Here is a 16699-nt window from a genome sequence, read left to right as displayed (position 1 = left end):
GGGATTAAGGCCAAGGATCAGACAGCCTTGGGGGTTGGCCCAGTTGTTCATAAAGGACCATACCACTGAAAGGAGGCAGAAGGCGAAAAGCCCAGTGCTGGCAACATCCAAAGAGCTCAGCCCTGAACTCTTGGCTGGAAGGACGCAGGGACTGAGCCCGAAGCCAAGGAATGTGGGCAGCTTCCAGCTATGAAGGAGAGATCTTCCACGGGACTAGAGCCTCCAGAGGGAACACAGCCAGGTGGACCCATTCTGCATTTCTGAACTCTAGGGATGTCTGGGATTAAATATTTTGTGGCTTTCCATCTAGAACGGTGTGGTGACTGGGACGAGCAGCAACTTGACACGGTAACATGCAAAGGTGCTCTGAAATTCGAGGGGAATAATTAAATACTCGTGCCTCTGTCCAGGGAATGCACACACAGCATCTCAACCTTGGTTTTTGAGAGTCTTGCTGTTAGACAAGAGGGTGACTGAGATCTCCAGTGATGCATTATATTTCTTCCTGGCTCTGTTGTGCCAGGAAGCGTTTGTGAACCCCAAAAGACCACCAAGTAGCCGTTTCCAGTGTAATAGCATTAGGGTCTCTTTATTACAAACTTGGGTTTGGGCTCTCCTCCAACCCAACCTGACACAGCAGAAAGGGAAGGGAAGGCGGAGCAGCCTCTAACCCTCATCAGGCCAAGGTTTTATAGGAAATGAAGGTGAGGGGTCTTCTATCCGGGCAAGTATCTAACCGAATGTCGTAAGCCAGCCGGTGAGTGCTCTGAGGTAAGACAATCACAAACGGTCTGAAAGTACACCTGGAACGATCAGACTAATCATTGATTAACTGTTGCCAGGAAGTAGCTAGGGAGTAACTCTGGTCAAGGACAAGCTGTGGAGTCCTTCCAGGTACATGGGAGTAGCCTGAGTTCTGCTGCAGGTCAAGTTCTCGGGCTTCTTGTTTTTCTTCTTTAAGATGGAAGTTAGTTCTGAGATGGAGTAGGTTTGGCTTCTCAGTTCAATATCTGTTCACTTTTATCACTCAGTGTGTGTGTGTGTGTTTTTAAAGATTTATTTATTACATATGAATACACTGTAGCTGTCATCAGACACACCAGAAGAGGGCATCAGATCCCATTACAGATGATTGTGAGCCACCATGTGGTTGCTGGGAATTGAACTCAGGACCTCTGGAAGAGCAGTTAGTCAGTGCTCGTAACCGATGAGCCATTTCTCCAGCCCATACGTTTATATTCTTATGGCTGTCCATCTAGCTTGCTTATTGGTCTGTCTATCTACCTACCCTCCTACCTATCTACTTAACTACTTGTCTTTATGTATTATGCATGTATCTACGCATATATACTTATCTATGTATCTACTTATCTATCATCTAGCTACCTATGCATCTACTTATCCATCTACTTCTATCTATCTGTCATCTATCTATCTATCTATCTATCTATCTATCTATCTATCTATCTACCCATCCATCCATCCACCCACCCACCCACCCATCCATCCACCCATCCACCCATCCATCCATTCACCCATCCATCCACCCATCCATCCATCCATCCATCCACTCATCCATCCATCCACCCATCCATCCACCCATCCATCCATCCATCCATCCACCCATCCATCCATCCATCCATCCACCTATCCATACATCTATTTATCCATCTATGGGGATAATGACTCTGTCCATCTACCCACCTTCCTATCTGCCTGCCTGACTCCTTGTCAATGTAGCTGGGTCAGGGCATCTATCTATCTGGCTGTCTACCTATCTATTTTCTATTTGGGACAGATGGAGTCTCTTCATTCTGTAGTCCAGGCTAAGCTCAAGTCTTCATTCTCCTGCCTCATCCTCCACAGTGCTAGGACTACAGGCCTGGACTTGTACAATGGGCCCTGGAGTGCTTTAAAGATGACATGAGCCCACGGCCGAAAGACATACCGTCCAGTTCTTTGACTGCACAGCCAGCCAGCCTCAGAGGCAGATCCCACTGAATACACACTTAAAGCAGCTTTCCCCTTTACTAAGCTCTGTCCAATAGTTCACTCCATGGCTCGATTCTCGCGGCATTTTAGAGACGAGGGATTGTTTGTACCTTTTTTGCCACCGGAAAGAGGATTCCAAGTAAAGAATTACACAGTAGAGCGGCATTCACATCTATAGAAACAAATAACCGGTAGTAACTGCTAATTCTCGGGGATTTCGCATCTTTGTTTTACTAGTGCCCCATTTTCATTGTACTTTTACAAAAGTCATGGCAAATGACTTCCGGGGGAAACAAAACCAAGCTGGTTCATCCTCAAGACCACAAGACACAAAACAAACACAACCAAACAGGTCCTTCACCACAGGCAGCTTGAGAAATGCTGGAAACGGAAAGCAAGTGTTGTTTTAAAAAGTAATATAAGCCAGTAGTATTACACAGCACTTGAAATATTTATTACGGCATATATTGAAATATGCCCCTTCAAGCTACTTATAAAATGAATTTAAATTAGTATGACTTAATACGCTTCCATGTCTTAAGACTATTTTCCCAGTCCTGGATCCAAGAGATCTGTATCATAAAAGGATTTAAAAACTCCAGAGCTCACCCAACTAACTTCTTCACCTCTCATAAATGTACTCTACCATTATGACTGCAGTGTGTGGGGCTACGTGTGCATACACTCCATCACAGAAGCTGGCCTTCTATGAAAGAGAAACGTGTCTATAAAAGTTCAATGGGTTAATTACAAAAGTTTCAGTCACAAGCTCTATGCAACCTCAAATACCTGCACAGAGACTCAAGAATCAAGACTGGATTTCTGATCTTTGTGATCACATGTAGGGCTGGATGACAAGGCTGCCTGCCATCCAAGGTCCTTACAAAGAACCACAGTTATACACCTCCAAGAGTCCCAAGCAGGCACTTAGACAGATGCTCACACGGACATGTCCGTGCCAGCACTATTCATCAGAGCCAAAAGTCAGCAGCAGAACAATTCAGATGTCTGTCAACAGATGAGCAGAGAAACAAGCCATTGTTTGCTCTCACCAACACAAAGGGGCACTGTACCAGTCATCAGGAGGCACGGAACACTGAAACATGTGAAAACATGGATGGACCGCAAACACAGCTCGGCAGCGGAGAGAAGAAGTCACTCCCAACTGGTCACTTACTCTAAGATTCCATTTAAGGGAACATCTCCAGGGAGAAGTGGGTGGGGGAGGGGTGAACACCTAATGGGCCTCCGGTTCATTTTAGACTAAGGAGAGCCGGAAGGAGATGGTGTCTGTTGTCTGCCAGGCATTGGGAAAGGGCTAAATGCTATTATTGGATTGATCATTTTGAAATGGATATTCTGGCTCGCTCAAACAACAAACAAACAAACAAACAAACGTGCCACAGTTATTGATGTGTGTTATTTCAGCACTGGCTGCTTATTTCTTTTGATTAACTGCCCATGGTACACATTTGTAATTATCTAGAAATGTATTCCATCAAGACAGGAACCTACGCCAGGTCTCACCAGCAAGGGAGCGAATGGCAGTGTATGCTAATACTCGGTTATGCGTGGTGGCTGAAGCGCCAGCTGGCCAGGGTGAGGGCCTGAGGTCAGAGCCTCCAAACAACATAAACTGGGCACAGTGGCACATGCTTGTAGCCCCTGAACTGGGGAGACGGGGATGGGATAGGCAGGTTCTTTGGCTCACTAGCCTAACTGTACTAGTTAGCTACAAGTTCTTAGAGAGAAGGCATCTACCTCCAGTCCCCATATGCATGTGTACCAAGGTGTACACACACACTCACACACATATATTCACACATACATTCACACAGATACACACTCACAACTCACACATACCACACAGTCATACACACAGCACACTCATACACACACACACACACACTCATACATACACACATTCATACACACACACACTCATACACACACACTCATACACGCTCACAACTCACACACATACACTCACACACTATCACACATACACACACAATTCACGAGAACACACCACACACTCACACACCACATACTCATACACACATATATACACACTCGTATACAGACCTTCACAACTCACACTCACACATGTACCACACAGTCATACATGTACACACACTCATACACAAACATACACACACAGCAAAAAAAAAAAAAAAAAGATTATGAAAAGAGTTTGCTAAGAGCCTGCAATAGTCAACAGGGATGGGGCAGAGGTGTGTTCAGTCAAACGTGGGATAAGAGCCATGAAAGCGGAGGCTTTGTGCAGTGAGACACACTCTCAGCACGTCTGTAAATCACAAGGCTGGAAAACTACAGCCTTTCCTCTGAAGCAGGCACACAAACCTCAGTCTGAGGGGACTGAGGCCATGAGGAGCCCTCCGTCCCTGCTCCTGGGAACTCTGAGCTACAGGTGCCAACGAGGGCCACTGAAGCTGTACTGTCAGTTAAAAATGATTATTTCCACAACAGTCCTATCGCCTTTAGACCAAACCATCAACCTAAATCTCTACAACGGCAGCGCTTTCCAAGGTTGTGTTCACACGAGAGTCTCGGGAACGTCACTTACATACTCCTTGACGTTTTTCGTCTTCACGGCTTTGTAGGAATAGTACGCCGGATAGAGCATCCCGAACACCAGCCTGAAAGAAAAAAATCCATTAATTCAATCCAGCGTTGCTCCTAACAGTTCAAGGTTTAACTCAGGAAACGTGTAAGGATGGCAACATTCAGATGTCTGTAAAGTCTCCCAGAAACCAAGTCTACCCTGAGAAGCAAAGTTAAAAAAAAAAAAAAAAAAAAATCACATTTTAAAGCAAAAAGATCATTTTAATGATTTAGATAGCAGCTTCACGGTAATAAAGACCTTTGCTTTGGTAGGAAAAGAGCTTTTAAAGCATCTTTTTCTCATCACCTCCCCAAATATATATATATATATATATATTTATTTATTTCTTGAAGAGTAAAAAAGAAAAAATAGGAAATCAAAAGTAAAAACCACCCCATCCCTGGCAGCTGGAGGGAATCCCACTTTTATTTTTACAGAAAGAGCTCACTCTTTCATCTGTGTGCAAACTCAAAAAAAACTTCACACCTCTAACTGGCTTTACACAGAACTGTGGGGTGGTACTCAGTCTTAGTAACCATATACATCAAAATGGGGGAGGGGGCTAGATCTGAGAGGACTCAAGGGGGAGGAAGCAGGGTGTTTTGTGTGTGTGTGTATGTGTGTGTGTGTGTGTGTGTGTGTGTGTGTGTGTGAGTGAGACAGGACCAAAATACACTGTTCAAATACCTATCAAATATAACTCTAAGCAATTATGAAATTAAATTACCAACAAGCCTCGAACGCATTTGTTAAGGTTAGTAAGCCTACAGGGAAAGAACAGACAGATAAGAGAACAGGCTCCCGGCTAAGATTTGTGTTCCTGGTGGGATGCTTGTCCTTTAATGTCGCTCAGTACTATTATTCCCAGTGTCACAGAGTCCCACAATACCCGTAAGTGGTGGTTACTTCCTGAGGGTTTGGCATTGCACACAACACCGTCGTGGCAAACGATTCTCTGAAATCACACTTCCCGAAGTAACCTTCACCTACTTCAAGATACCTCCAGAGAGATGACTTCATTCTAGGTTCTTACATAATCAAATCGTATCTGATTAAAAACTATGCCAGATAAAAAGGACAACAACAACAAATGTAACAATGTCCCAAGTTAGTATTTAGTTTTTTCAAGCGTTTAAAGTATTTTTTTCCTCCTGAGATAGAGTGTCTCTGTGTAGCCCTGGCTGTCCCGGAACTCACTCCACAGACCAGGCTGGTCTCAAACTCAAAAGGCCACATCACCACCACCACCACCACCCAGTGTTATTTGTATTATTTTAAACAGCCTTTTTATCTTAGAGTTAAGTTTTACAGAAAAGTTAGAAAGTATATAAATAATTTCTATATATTCTACACAAGCCCTCCCCCCCATTATTATCTTATGCTGGGAGCTTAGGTTTCCTCAGTTTTCTTGAAGCATATGCGATAGGCTCTAGGTTCCCAGCAAGTACAGCGCGCTGTGCACACTTGGCTTCCCAGCTCTCTAGCCTGGACGTTTCGCACTTTTCTAGATGCTACGGTCATTCTGAATGTTTTGAGTACTGCTTAAGTGTACTGGTCAGGTGTACAGCAGGCTGTTTCCCTATTCAAATTTGATGCTCTTCTCACTATTAGCCAGAGGCAAGGGGTTTTGTGGAAGAAACCACAGAGGCCAGGTAACATTTTTATCATGGTATACCCACATATTATCCCCAGAAATCACTGCGTATGCAAACCTTCATCAGTTTGCTGTTCTGTTAGATTTTGCCACTGTAGAATGTTGTTTTGGTTCTCAAGACAGAGGTCTTGCCATGTAGCCCAGGCTAGTGCTAAACCTGTAATCTTACGCCTCTGCCTCTAACTCCCAAGTGCCCGTGTTAGATAGACAGGTGCTATCATGCGTGGTTGAGATAGGACTAATTTTAAGTGTGTGCACGAGTGTGTAGGTGGACAGAAGTAAAGGTGTCCCATTCAAGTGAGAAAAAGGCGCCGTGACCTCTGGAGATGGAGTAACAGGAGGTTGTGAGTCACCTGACCCGGGTGCTGGGGACCAATTTTGGGTCCTCTACAAGAGTAGAGAGAGGGCCTGTGACTGCTGAGTCACCTCTCTAGCCTGCCTCCTTTTTTTCTCTTGTGGTACTGAGGCTTGAACCTGGGGCCTTTTGCAAGTTCTCCACCACTGAGCTGTAGTCCAGGTTGCCGAGTCTGTCTCTCTCTGAGTAAATATTTACATCTCTGTTTTTACTTCACTCACAGCTTTTCTTTTATGTGTGTTTATTTTGAGACGGTGCTTTCCTGGTGGTTTCCTTAGGCCTTGGTTTGTGGTTTCACATCCCCAGCTCAGAAGAGAAATGGCAAGTCCTCTCCTGCTGGGGATTTTATCTTCAGCAATTGGAAGCTACACCACTAACAATCTCAGTCTCTGCCTTACCTAGCAATAGAACCTAGTGATTGCCACCTACCTGAAGAACTGACTCACAGCCTCTAGCTCTGGGATTGTTTAGCTGTGCCACTGAGCCTAGGGCTTTTTTTTTTTTTTAAGAATATTATCGAACCTTCTGGAATGTTGAATACAACTATCCCAGGGTAAAGCAGAACTCAATTTCCGGGGCAGCCACTGGCCGATCCTCACTGGTCACATGAGGAACCATCCTGTAAATTCCCCATCAGAGTTGTATTTTAAACAGTCACACACGCACACTTCACTCACGATGCATTTCCACTCGGATTCTGCACATCATCAAGGCATTGTCTTTCTCATGGCCACAAAATCCAGGAGCACCAGGGTGGAACTCAATGAGGCCATCTTGGTCCCTCCCTGCACGGGTCTGCCATATCCTATCCCTAGGCCATCTGATCTGTACCCTGGCCTGATGGCTTTTCCTTGGTGACAGTAGATGTGCCTATTTTCTTGCCTTAGTTTCTGTCTTACTCAGGGTTTCTATTCCTGCACAAAACATCACGATCAAGAAGCAAGTTGGGGAGGAAAGGGTTTATTCAGCTCACACTTCCACATTGCTGTTCATCACCAAAGGAAGTCAGGACTAGAACACAAGCAGGTCAGGAAGCAGGAGCTGATGCAGAGGCCATGGAGGGATGTTACTTACTGACTTGCTTCCCCTGGCTTGCTCAGCCTGCTTTCTTATAGAACCCAGGTCTACCAGCCCAGGGATGGCTCCACCCACAATGGGCTGGGCCCTTCCCCCCTTGATCACTAGTTGAGAAAATGCCTTACAGCTGTATCTCATGGAGGCATTTCTTCACCTGAGGTTCCTTTCTCTGTGATAACTCCAGCTTGTGTCAAGTTGACACAAAACCGGCCAGTACAGTTTCAATCTGATAGCCAGGGGCAGAAAGGCAGCTTTAACTTGTCACCAAGTCTTATGATCTGAATGCAATTTCCAGAACCTACCTGGTAGAAGGAGAGAAATGGCTTCAATGAGTTGTACTCTTATCTCACACTTTCATTGACTCTCTCTCCCTCTCTCTCTCTCTCTCTCTCTCTCTCTCTCTCTCTCTCTCTCTCTAAATAACAAAATAAAACAAAACAAACAAACAAACAAAAAAACAATGCAAAATCTCGTGGCCAGTAATACGCTCATGCCATCAGCAGACATTCTGGATGGTCCTGACATGCTCTTCTGTGTACCAGCAGGAGACTTTCTAAGGGACCTGCCACACCACTGTGCTTGCAGACCAGCCTCTGTGGGAACTCCTCAAAATATAACTGCAAACCACTGTTTCACAGAAACCATCTGTCCCAACGTGGACCCTCACTATACCTCCAGTACTTGCTCTGATCCTTCGCATAGCTTCCTGCCTGCAATTCGTACCTCCCTAGGTTTTTTTTTTCCCCCCAAACTCTTTTCTTCCTGTTTTATTCTGGCTTAATTTAGTCACACAGTTCCTCCGAAGCTTTTACCTTCTTATGAAGAACATCAGAATTATGGACATTCTGGGATTTTATGGAAATCTTGGCCAGACTTTAGTCATCTGGTACTTAGTACAATAATTTTAGCCGGTGTAATGGATTATTTAGTATATGCTTGGCTTCCAAAGTAGATACTTTTCTCAAATATAGTAAAAATTTGGTAGAGCTACTCTGCATACAGGTGTTTTGCCTTTATTTAATCTCATTTGTTTGTTTGAGACAGGGTCTCATTATGTGCTGGGATTAAAGGTGCCTGACTTGCCCTTATTTCTTAACCTCTACCTTGAACAGAGTAAATCACACAAACAAGGAGATTATCCAAAACACCTCTTCTTTGAAATAACAAAACACAATACTGCTGCTCATCTGCAACTTGGGGAAAGAGTCAATGTCTTTATCAATAGTGGGGTGGGTTTTAAGGACTGAGCCTCGGTCAACCTCACAAGTTACTACTGTCCAATGTGAACATGGCTGGGTGACTTATTAGGAACATTAGTGATGTTTCCTAGGGGTTGCTTTTGAGGGAGGTGTTATTTCCTTAATGAGTGGGGTCTACTGTTAAAGTCAGTAACCTGGGAGGTCTGGCACAGAGCCAAGGCATGCAGCATTATAAAATGAAACTGCACTTTAGGAGACCACCTACAAGACCGACTTAAGCTTTACAATTTTATTTGCTCCAGATAAAATTCGCATAGAAATTTGATTTAAAAAAAAAAGTTATATAGGCAAAAGAAATAGTTACTCATTTCCTCTCCATCTTATTTCCACCTAAGGAGTAAAAACTTGGCCAAAATACTCAAGATAGCCTACGCCTCCAATAAGGCAAAGTGGCCCCTTCAATTGTGTGAATTGAAAAATGGACATGGTTAAACACCACAAACACACACACACACACACACACACACACACACACACACACACACACACACACACCAAGGGAGAGAGAGACAGGGAGACACAGACAGATACACAGGTTCTCACTGCTTAGAAGGGAACACTATTATACTTACTTTACCAACAATATATAAAAATAAACATTACATTGAAAGGACTATTATTTTTAGCTATCCATGGTGGGGCACACTTGTAATCCTAGCACTTGGGAGGATTGCTACAAGTTTGAGGCCAGCCTGGGATATTAGTCTCAAAAAACACAAGAACCAAACCAGTCAAAAAATAAGCATTAAAATACATTTTAGATTAATTTTACGCATATGAGTGGCCTGTGTTCTAGGTTCATGTCTGGTACCCTTAGAGGTCAGAAGAGGACATTAGATTCCCTGGGATGAAGTTAGGGTTGGTTGTGAGCCACTATGTGGGTGCTGGGAATTGAACCTGCGTCTTCTGCAAGGGCAACAAGAGCTCTTAACTGCGAAGCCAACTTTCTAGCTCCCAAAGAAGTAGTTTTAAAAACAGGATAGACAGGAACTGGAGAGATGGTTCAGTGGTTAGGAGCATTGGCTGCTCTTATTAGAGGACCTAGGTTTAGTTCCCAGCACCCATATAACTCCAGTTCTGGGGTATCTGACCTCTGTGGGCACCAGGCATGCATGTGGCATTTAGGTAGGTAAAATACTTATATACATAAAATAAAACTAAAGTAACTTAAAAACTAGAGTAAACATATGGATTAAAATTAGTCATGCCTAAAAAGCAAGACCAATATAACTTCAGTATTACACTCCCCTAAAACCTTTGTATCACCAGTTACGCCTCAAATACTGTCAGAGATTTCAAATCACAGACCATTAAAACAAATACAACACCAAGTTCATTTGATAAGTCTCCATCTGCTTGGTAAATTCTTATTTTGCTCCTTTCAGAATAAACAAACACATGGTATTTTATTATATTAAAGGACAAAAGAAAACAAACAAACAAACTTCAATGAGACTAGAGATGAACTGAAACAGAAGAAGTAATACCCAATAAACAAAATGAACCGTAGGATCAAAAAGATGGAAGACAGCAGCAGGTTTGTCTGGATACAGGATCCCAAACACCAAAAGCAACATTGTTACGAATGCGCACTCAGCGTAATTCACAAGGGCTGCACATCTCCTGCACAGGGACTGGAGCAGGGTTGACAAACAGCAGAAGTTCCTCCTCCCATAGACGGGCTGGAGCTGGGCCAACCTTATAGTGGCCCTCCCTTCAGCCCCATTCCTGTGGTAAGGACAGACCACTAGCTATTCACCATACTCAATTCTGCCATGTCAGCTTGGCTCATCGGCCTCCTACCAAAAACAGTCTGAAGTTTCATAGAGAGCCGCCCGGGACCATTATTACCCCATTCTAAATTTTCCTTCCTCCAGGAAGGCTCATCCTAACATTGGATCATTTGACCATGGGTTATTTTTTTCAGCTCTCTTGGGAGAAAATGCTGTATTATATTTTACGTTTTTTTTTCTGAAGTATAGAAACTGCTTCAGGAAGTCCATGAACACCAGAGGGGTGGTGTCAAGGGTGGGCAGTGTGTCGGATGCTTGTACCCTTGCGTGTGAAATTTCACGTGTGAGTTTTCCTTCAGAATTCAGTAATACAATCCAGTGCTTAGCACTTTAAAAAGTACTTATTTCTATTTGATAAGGCTACGTGATGCCTTTCTTTTTCATGGATTGCCAGGAAACCAAGACTCCAGTCTGTGTTAAGCTACATTATTTCTATTTGCAAAATTTTCTTTGATTTGGTTTGAGATTTTTTTTCCCTCAGTCTTCTTGTTTTTCCTCATCATATCCATTTGGTAAAAAGATTTCTTCAAGCATCCAAAAGAGCACAGCAGAAGATACAGTGTGATGTGGCAGAGGGTGTAGTTAAACTTTCAGGTGCTCCCAGCAGGCACTTCCTCACAAGCGTAGAGACCCACCTTTGAGTCCCAGGACTCTTTAAAAAGGTGGGTGTGGTGTGCGGGTGAATTTGTAATCTTAGCCCCGGGGAGGTGGAGGCAGGTGGGGTCCTAAGATTCAATGGACAGCTTCCTAGGCTACTTTGTAAATTCCGAGCCAGTGAGAGGAAAGGCTGGATTTTGCTTTGTTTTTTGAGACAGGTTTTCTCTGTGTAGCCCTGACTGCGCTAGAACTCACTTTGTAGACTTAGGCTGGCACCATAACACTTGTGCGCTCCCGACTCCCCCAAAATCCAACATACACTTAAGAATTCTATTCATTATCTTCTTTACAACAGTAGCTGATTTTCTTGCAGACTATTTGTGGAGCCCCCTCCATCCTGACCCACCTCCAGCAGCTTCTGAAGATGCACTGGCCTGGGAAGGAGACTCTCAGAAGCGTGGGCGGAGCCCCTGACCACCTACATCTGCATCTCCAACAGAGAGAGACAATGAGAGACAATGTAGCGCTCACCCTCAGCTGCAGTGAGCTGGTGAGCCGTTCGCTCTCATTTTGGATTAAAACGGATTATGAAGAAACAATAGGCTGTCAGCATGGCAAGATGGGTTCAGTTCTAACTGGACTTATTAACTTTTTCTGAGATGGTGTCATTGAACCAGAGCGGTCTCTAACTTGTGACCTTCCTGCTCATCTTCCCTAGTGCTGGGTTACACGTGTGTGATATTTATTACCCCTGGCTCTAACGAGATGTAAAATTTCCCTTTGAAATTTTTTAGTTTTAGAAATGTGTATGCCGGGATGAATGTTACACGTCACGTATGTTCAGTGTCCTCATAGGCTAGAAGAGGGGTCCCCTGGGATGGTTGTAAGCTGCCATTTTCTGACAAGATTTCTAAAGTAGCATGTTGTTTTGACTCTTGATTCCTGACTCCCTCACACAAGTGGCTGTGACAAAGTGAGCTACACAGGGAAGCTGAAACAGCAGTCTGAAAACCTTTAGGCAGGGTCTCCGTACCCCTCCAATTCATCCTGGAGTTCAGGACAACCCCAAACCTATGGTCCTCCAGCTTGCCGTACCCCCACCCCCCAAATGCAGTAATTGCAGGGATTTGTCACTATGCACAAAATTTATATGGTGCTGAGGCTGGACCATGGCTTTGTGCACATGAGGCAAACCCCTCTACCAACTGAGCTACAGTCTCAGCTCACAACTTATAAATCTTTGAAAACAATTTATGCTTTCTTATAAACAATGGTTAGCAGACAATTCAAGGTCAGGTGGAACACAATACGATTGTTACAGTCCAGTGATGGACTGACTCCTGGTGAGTCACTGGACCACTGTTTTAGTGGCTAGTGAATGCGTGACCCCTGTCAAAGCAATGTGTGACCTCTGTCCTCACAGAGATTTGATGCCACAAGTTTCGGCTCAACTACAGTTAAGAGGCTATGACCTAAAAGAAAAACAGTGAAGGGAAGAAGTCGGGTTCACATAGAAGAGAATCACCCTAAATACTGAGTTCTAGAACGGAAGGTCCACATTTAGAACTGTTAAGGACAGAAAGAGACAGTACCATTCCGTGGGGAGACTTTGTACACATTACCAAGAGCTAAGAAGCTTGGAATTCTCATGTTGTCATAGCTAAACTTAATTTTCCGCCACAGAGCTTCAGATTTCTACTGTAAAAGGAAAGAGAAAGCTAAAGGGAAAGAGAAGACGACACAGCACATCAGACCCCACCTTCCTCTCTCCAGCCTCCCTCCCCCTGCATGTAAACTGTAGCTCGTGGAAAATGCTTGTAAGAATGCTGAGGGGCTCGGGAAGGAGAGCTTGTCTACTGTGCACAAAGACTTGGGTTTAATCTCTGACACAACATACACAGGAGTGGAGGGTTAGTGGTACATGTCGCAAACCCAGGACCAGGGGATGGGGGAGACGGACTGTCAGAAGTTCAAGGTCATGCTTAGCTATTTAGTAAGTTCTAGCCTGGGCTACCTACATGAGACCTCATCTCAATGGGGCAAACAAGTAGGTGATGTAAATGTTACTCTGTTATTTCTACAAATCACACAGGCAATGCTCAGAGAGATTAGAGAGTTTAGGATTGATGGATTTATACAGGAAGGGTTGACCCTGATAGAGAACACAGGACTTTTCACTTTAAGACCTCTGCTCTCCAACACCCCCCACCCACCCCCCCTCAAAAAAAAAAAGCCACCCAGACAAAAGTCTGTATTATTTCACACCCTGAATAACTTACTTCTCCCATGTTAGCAGATGAACGCAACATTTGGAAGGTGGATCTAAGCCATCACAGTTGTGACCTGCTAACAGAAAACTGTTCTAAAGAGACCTGGACCCAGTTTTAGAGCAGTGTCCTCAAACTGCTGGGGCCCATCCTTAGCTTTGAGTATTGCTCGTCAAGTTCCCAGGTTCCCATCAAACTCATTGGGCAACAGGACTTTAAGGGGTCATAGATTCCTCCTCGTCTGACCAGCTCCTGACCCGAGTGAGTCCTTGCTCGGGAACTGCAGGCTTTATTTAGCTCCTTAAGCACAGGATCTGTAAAACCACACTTACCATTGGCCTCCGTGACTTAAAGACCATGTAAGAGTTGAATTGTAATCTAAGTTTAAAAAAAAAAAAAAAAAAAAGGCACCAAACCAGATCTGGTAAAAAAAAAAAAAAAAAAAAAAAAAAATCACATTCAAACCAGTTTTGAAATGTTGAGAAAATTTCCTTTCCTAAAATATACCCGGCTATGCCAGTAAAACGGAGCCTAGTAAGGCAAGCCATATGCAGGGACTCGTGGTCTGCCGTTCACTACCTCCAGCTTCCCAATGTGAAGTCAGGTCTAAAACTTCTGCCAACGTCACCCGTAAAACACTCACTCCCACTGCACCTCCTAGGCTTCGGTCCCTTCCTGTGGCGCCAGAAATCTCTGCTAGGAGTTTGCCAAGCTCAAGGGAGCTTAGGAGTTTGTTCTCACAGCAACCTCTATTATCGTTGTTGTTATTTTTACTGTTATCACCGTCCCAGGTTTTTCAAGACAGGGTCTCTGTGTCGCCCCGGCTGTCCTGGGGCTCATTCAGACAACCTGCCTCCACACCCTGAGTGCTGGGATGTAAGGCTTGCACTACCACAGCATCTTGTAATTCTCCTTTAGACAAAAACCAGTCACCGGTGGCAAATTGTGTGCCAGGCTCTGCCGCACCCCCCTCCACACCCCCACCCCGCCTAGGACGGCAGCGGCGTGCCCGGTTCCTCTGCGTCATTCATTATTTATTGACTTGCGGTGCTGGGGAATCCAGCCCGGGGCTTATGGACTGATTCTTTATTCTTACTGGTTCTCTGGTCTCTTTTTTACTTTTCTGGAGATGGTGTCTTGCTATGTAATCCAGGCTAGCCTCAAGATCATGCTCGGCCAGAATGAACCTCCCAGATGCTTAGGATTGTAGGCAAATATCCATTTTGGGGGTCTGGAAACCAAAGCATTGTATTATGGTGTTTCTTAAACTACATCCTTCATTTCATCCACTCAGATCCTTCCAGTGCCTACCATATCTGAGGCAGTAATTTTCCCCATGCCACTCCCTATGGCTAGAACAATTTCCCCCTTCATGTTGAGAGCCACCCCCTTCTCTCAAACTGTCTTTTATTAATGGGGTTGAAAGGCTAGTTAGCCACTTTTGGTAAGACAGACAATAGTACACATTATGGTATCAAAACATATCCAGAACATAGTGATCAGACACCATAAAGGCATTATAAAATGCTCCTGACAGGAGGGCATTTTAGCAACTGCTTTTCATCCCAGAACACCAGGGGAGGTGGGTGCATTCTTTTCTATCTTGGAAAACTGAACAGAAAAGGAAATAAACAGGCCACAAGAACTACAGCACTCACTGCCTAACTTAATCCTGATTTCAGTCATTGCAGAAATCAGCCTATTGGCTGGCTGATGCCAAGTCCTCTCTTCTTGGGAAGCATTGTTCATGTGTCAGAAAGAAGCTTTGGAGGACACTACTACTGCCCCTCTGAAGAAAGGGTGCAGCCTCCCCCAATCCTGACTTGGTTAGGCACCCCATTTCTTAAAAGAAACACAGGGGGGAACCCATAGAAATATAGACAATAAATAGTAAAGGCATGTCAAAGTTCTTCCTTATGAGGGGTTCTCTGTGTCTGTCTCCCTAGTACAACATTTAAACATTCATTTTTACTTAACTTAAAAAAGAAAAAAAAAAAAGATTTGTTGCCAGGGATGGTGGTACGTGCTTTTAATCCTAGCATCTGGGAGACAGATGCAGACTGACCTAAGAGTTCAAGGTCAGTCTGGTCACAGTGAATTCCAGGAGAGGGCTAGATAGAGGAAACCCTGTGTGTGTGTGTGTGTGTGTGTGTGTGTGTGTGTATCTGCTACCCCTAGAAGCCAGAAGTGGGTGTCATAGAACTTATAGACCACTGAACTATTTGCTTGGAATTCACCTTCAGCCCCTCTGGAGGGGCAGCAAATGTAGCTGGGAGGACTGAATCTCTAACTCCCTCATTAAAACAAAACAATAAAAGCCAGGCACAGCAGGGGTGCCTACTGCCCCAGCAGCAGCCTTCTAAGACCAGGGGCAGACACCCAGAGGCGGGAAAGTCAGTCTTGGCAAACTGGCAAACTTGCAGTTCAGAGAGACCTCCTATGTCAAGGTAATAAAGTAGAGACCTATAAAGGAAAGTTCTAGAAGTCCTGCTCCGCGGTCCACATGCTCACACAAGCTTGTTCACACCCACAAGCAAATACTCCCCCCCCCCCCCGCATCTATTTATGAACCTAGGCTGGCCTTGAACTCCAGAACCTCCTGCCCCATCTCTTGAGTGCTGGGATCCCAGGCATGCATTCTGCATTCAGTTTCATGTAGTGCTGGGGATTGAACCTGTGGCTTAGTCCACGTGAGGCAAGCATTTTCCCAGCTGAGCTCTATCACTGCACCAAAAGGTATTTATTTTGACTGTGGAGGAAATTACCATCTCAGTAATTAAACTAGTAAGTTCTCTTTATAAGCTCATTGGTCCTAAGGCCTTTGGTTGACCATGGGTGCAGGCAGTCAGTGTTTGGATCCCAGTGTAATCATAAGATTCCTCATTGTTTGAATGGTTCTATCACTAGTATATTTAAGTATGTTATTAAAGACATTTTATATGTTTTAAAACCAGCACTGGGCTGCAGCTTGGTGGGCAGAGTCCTTGTCTGTCCAGAACTAGGCACTAGGCAAATGGGGAATCCCGGCATTCATAGCACGGGAAGGAACATCCTGAGTTTAGAGTCATCCTGGACTCCA

The 16699-nt window shown here is 44.4% G+C and overlaps 1 protein-coding gene across 1 annotated transcript in view; it reads right to left on the bottom strand.

The window, feature by feature from the left end:
- REEP3 (receptor accessory protein 3) overlaps positions 1-16699 on the bottom strand; it is a 78460-nt gene that overhangs the window by 41678 nt on the left and 20083 nt on the right. The window contains exon 2 of the mRNA XM_080938445.1: positions 4580-4652. Within this exon, the coding sequence (XP_080794571.1) occupies positions 4580-4652 (73 nt within the window). The remainder of the gene's footprint in view (positions 1-4579; positions 4653-16699) is intronic.

The sequence above is a fragment of the Micromys minutus genome (assembly GCF_963924665.1).
Source record: "Micromys minutus genome assembly, chromosome: 25".
Classification (NCBI taxonomy): Eukaryota; Metazoa; Chordata; class Mammalia; order Rodentia; family Muridae; genus Micromys; species Micromys minutus.
Note: the sequence above shows the minus strand (reverse complement) of the source record. Positions and strands in the feature narration are given on the sequence as shown.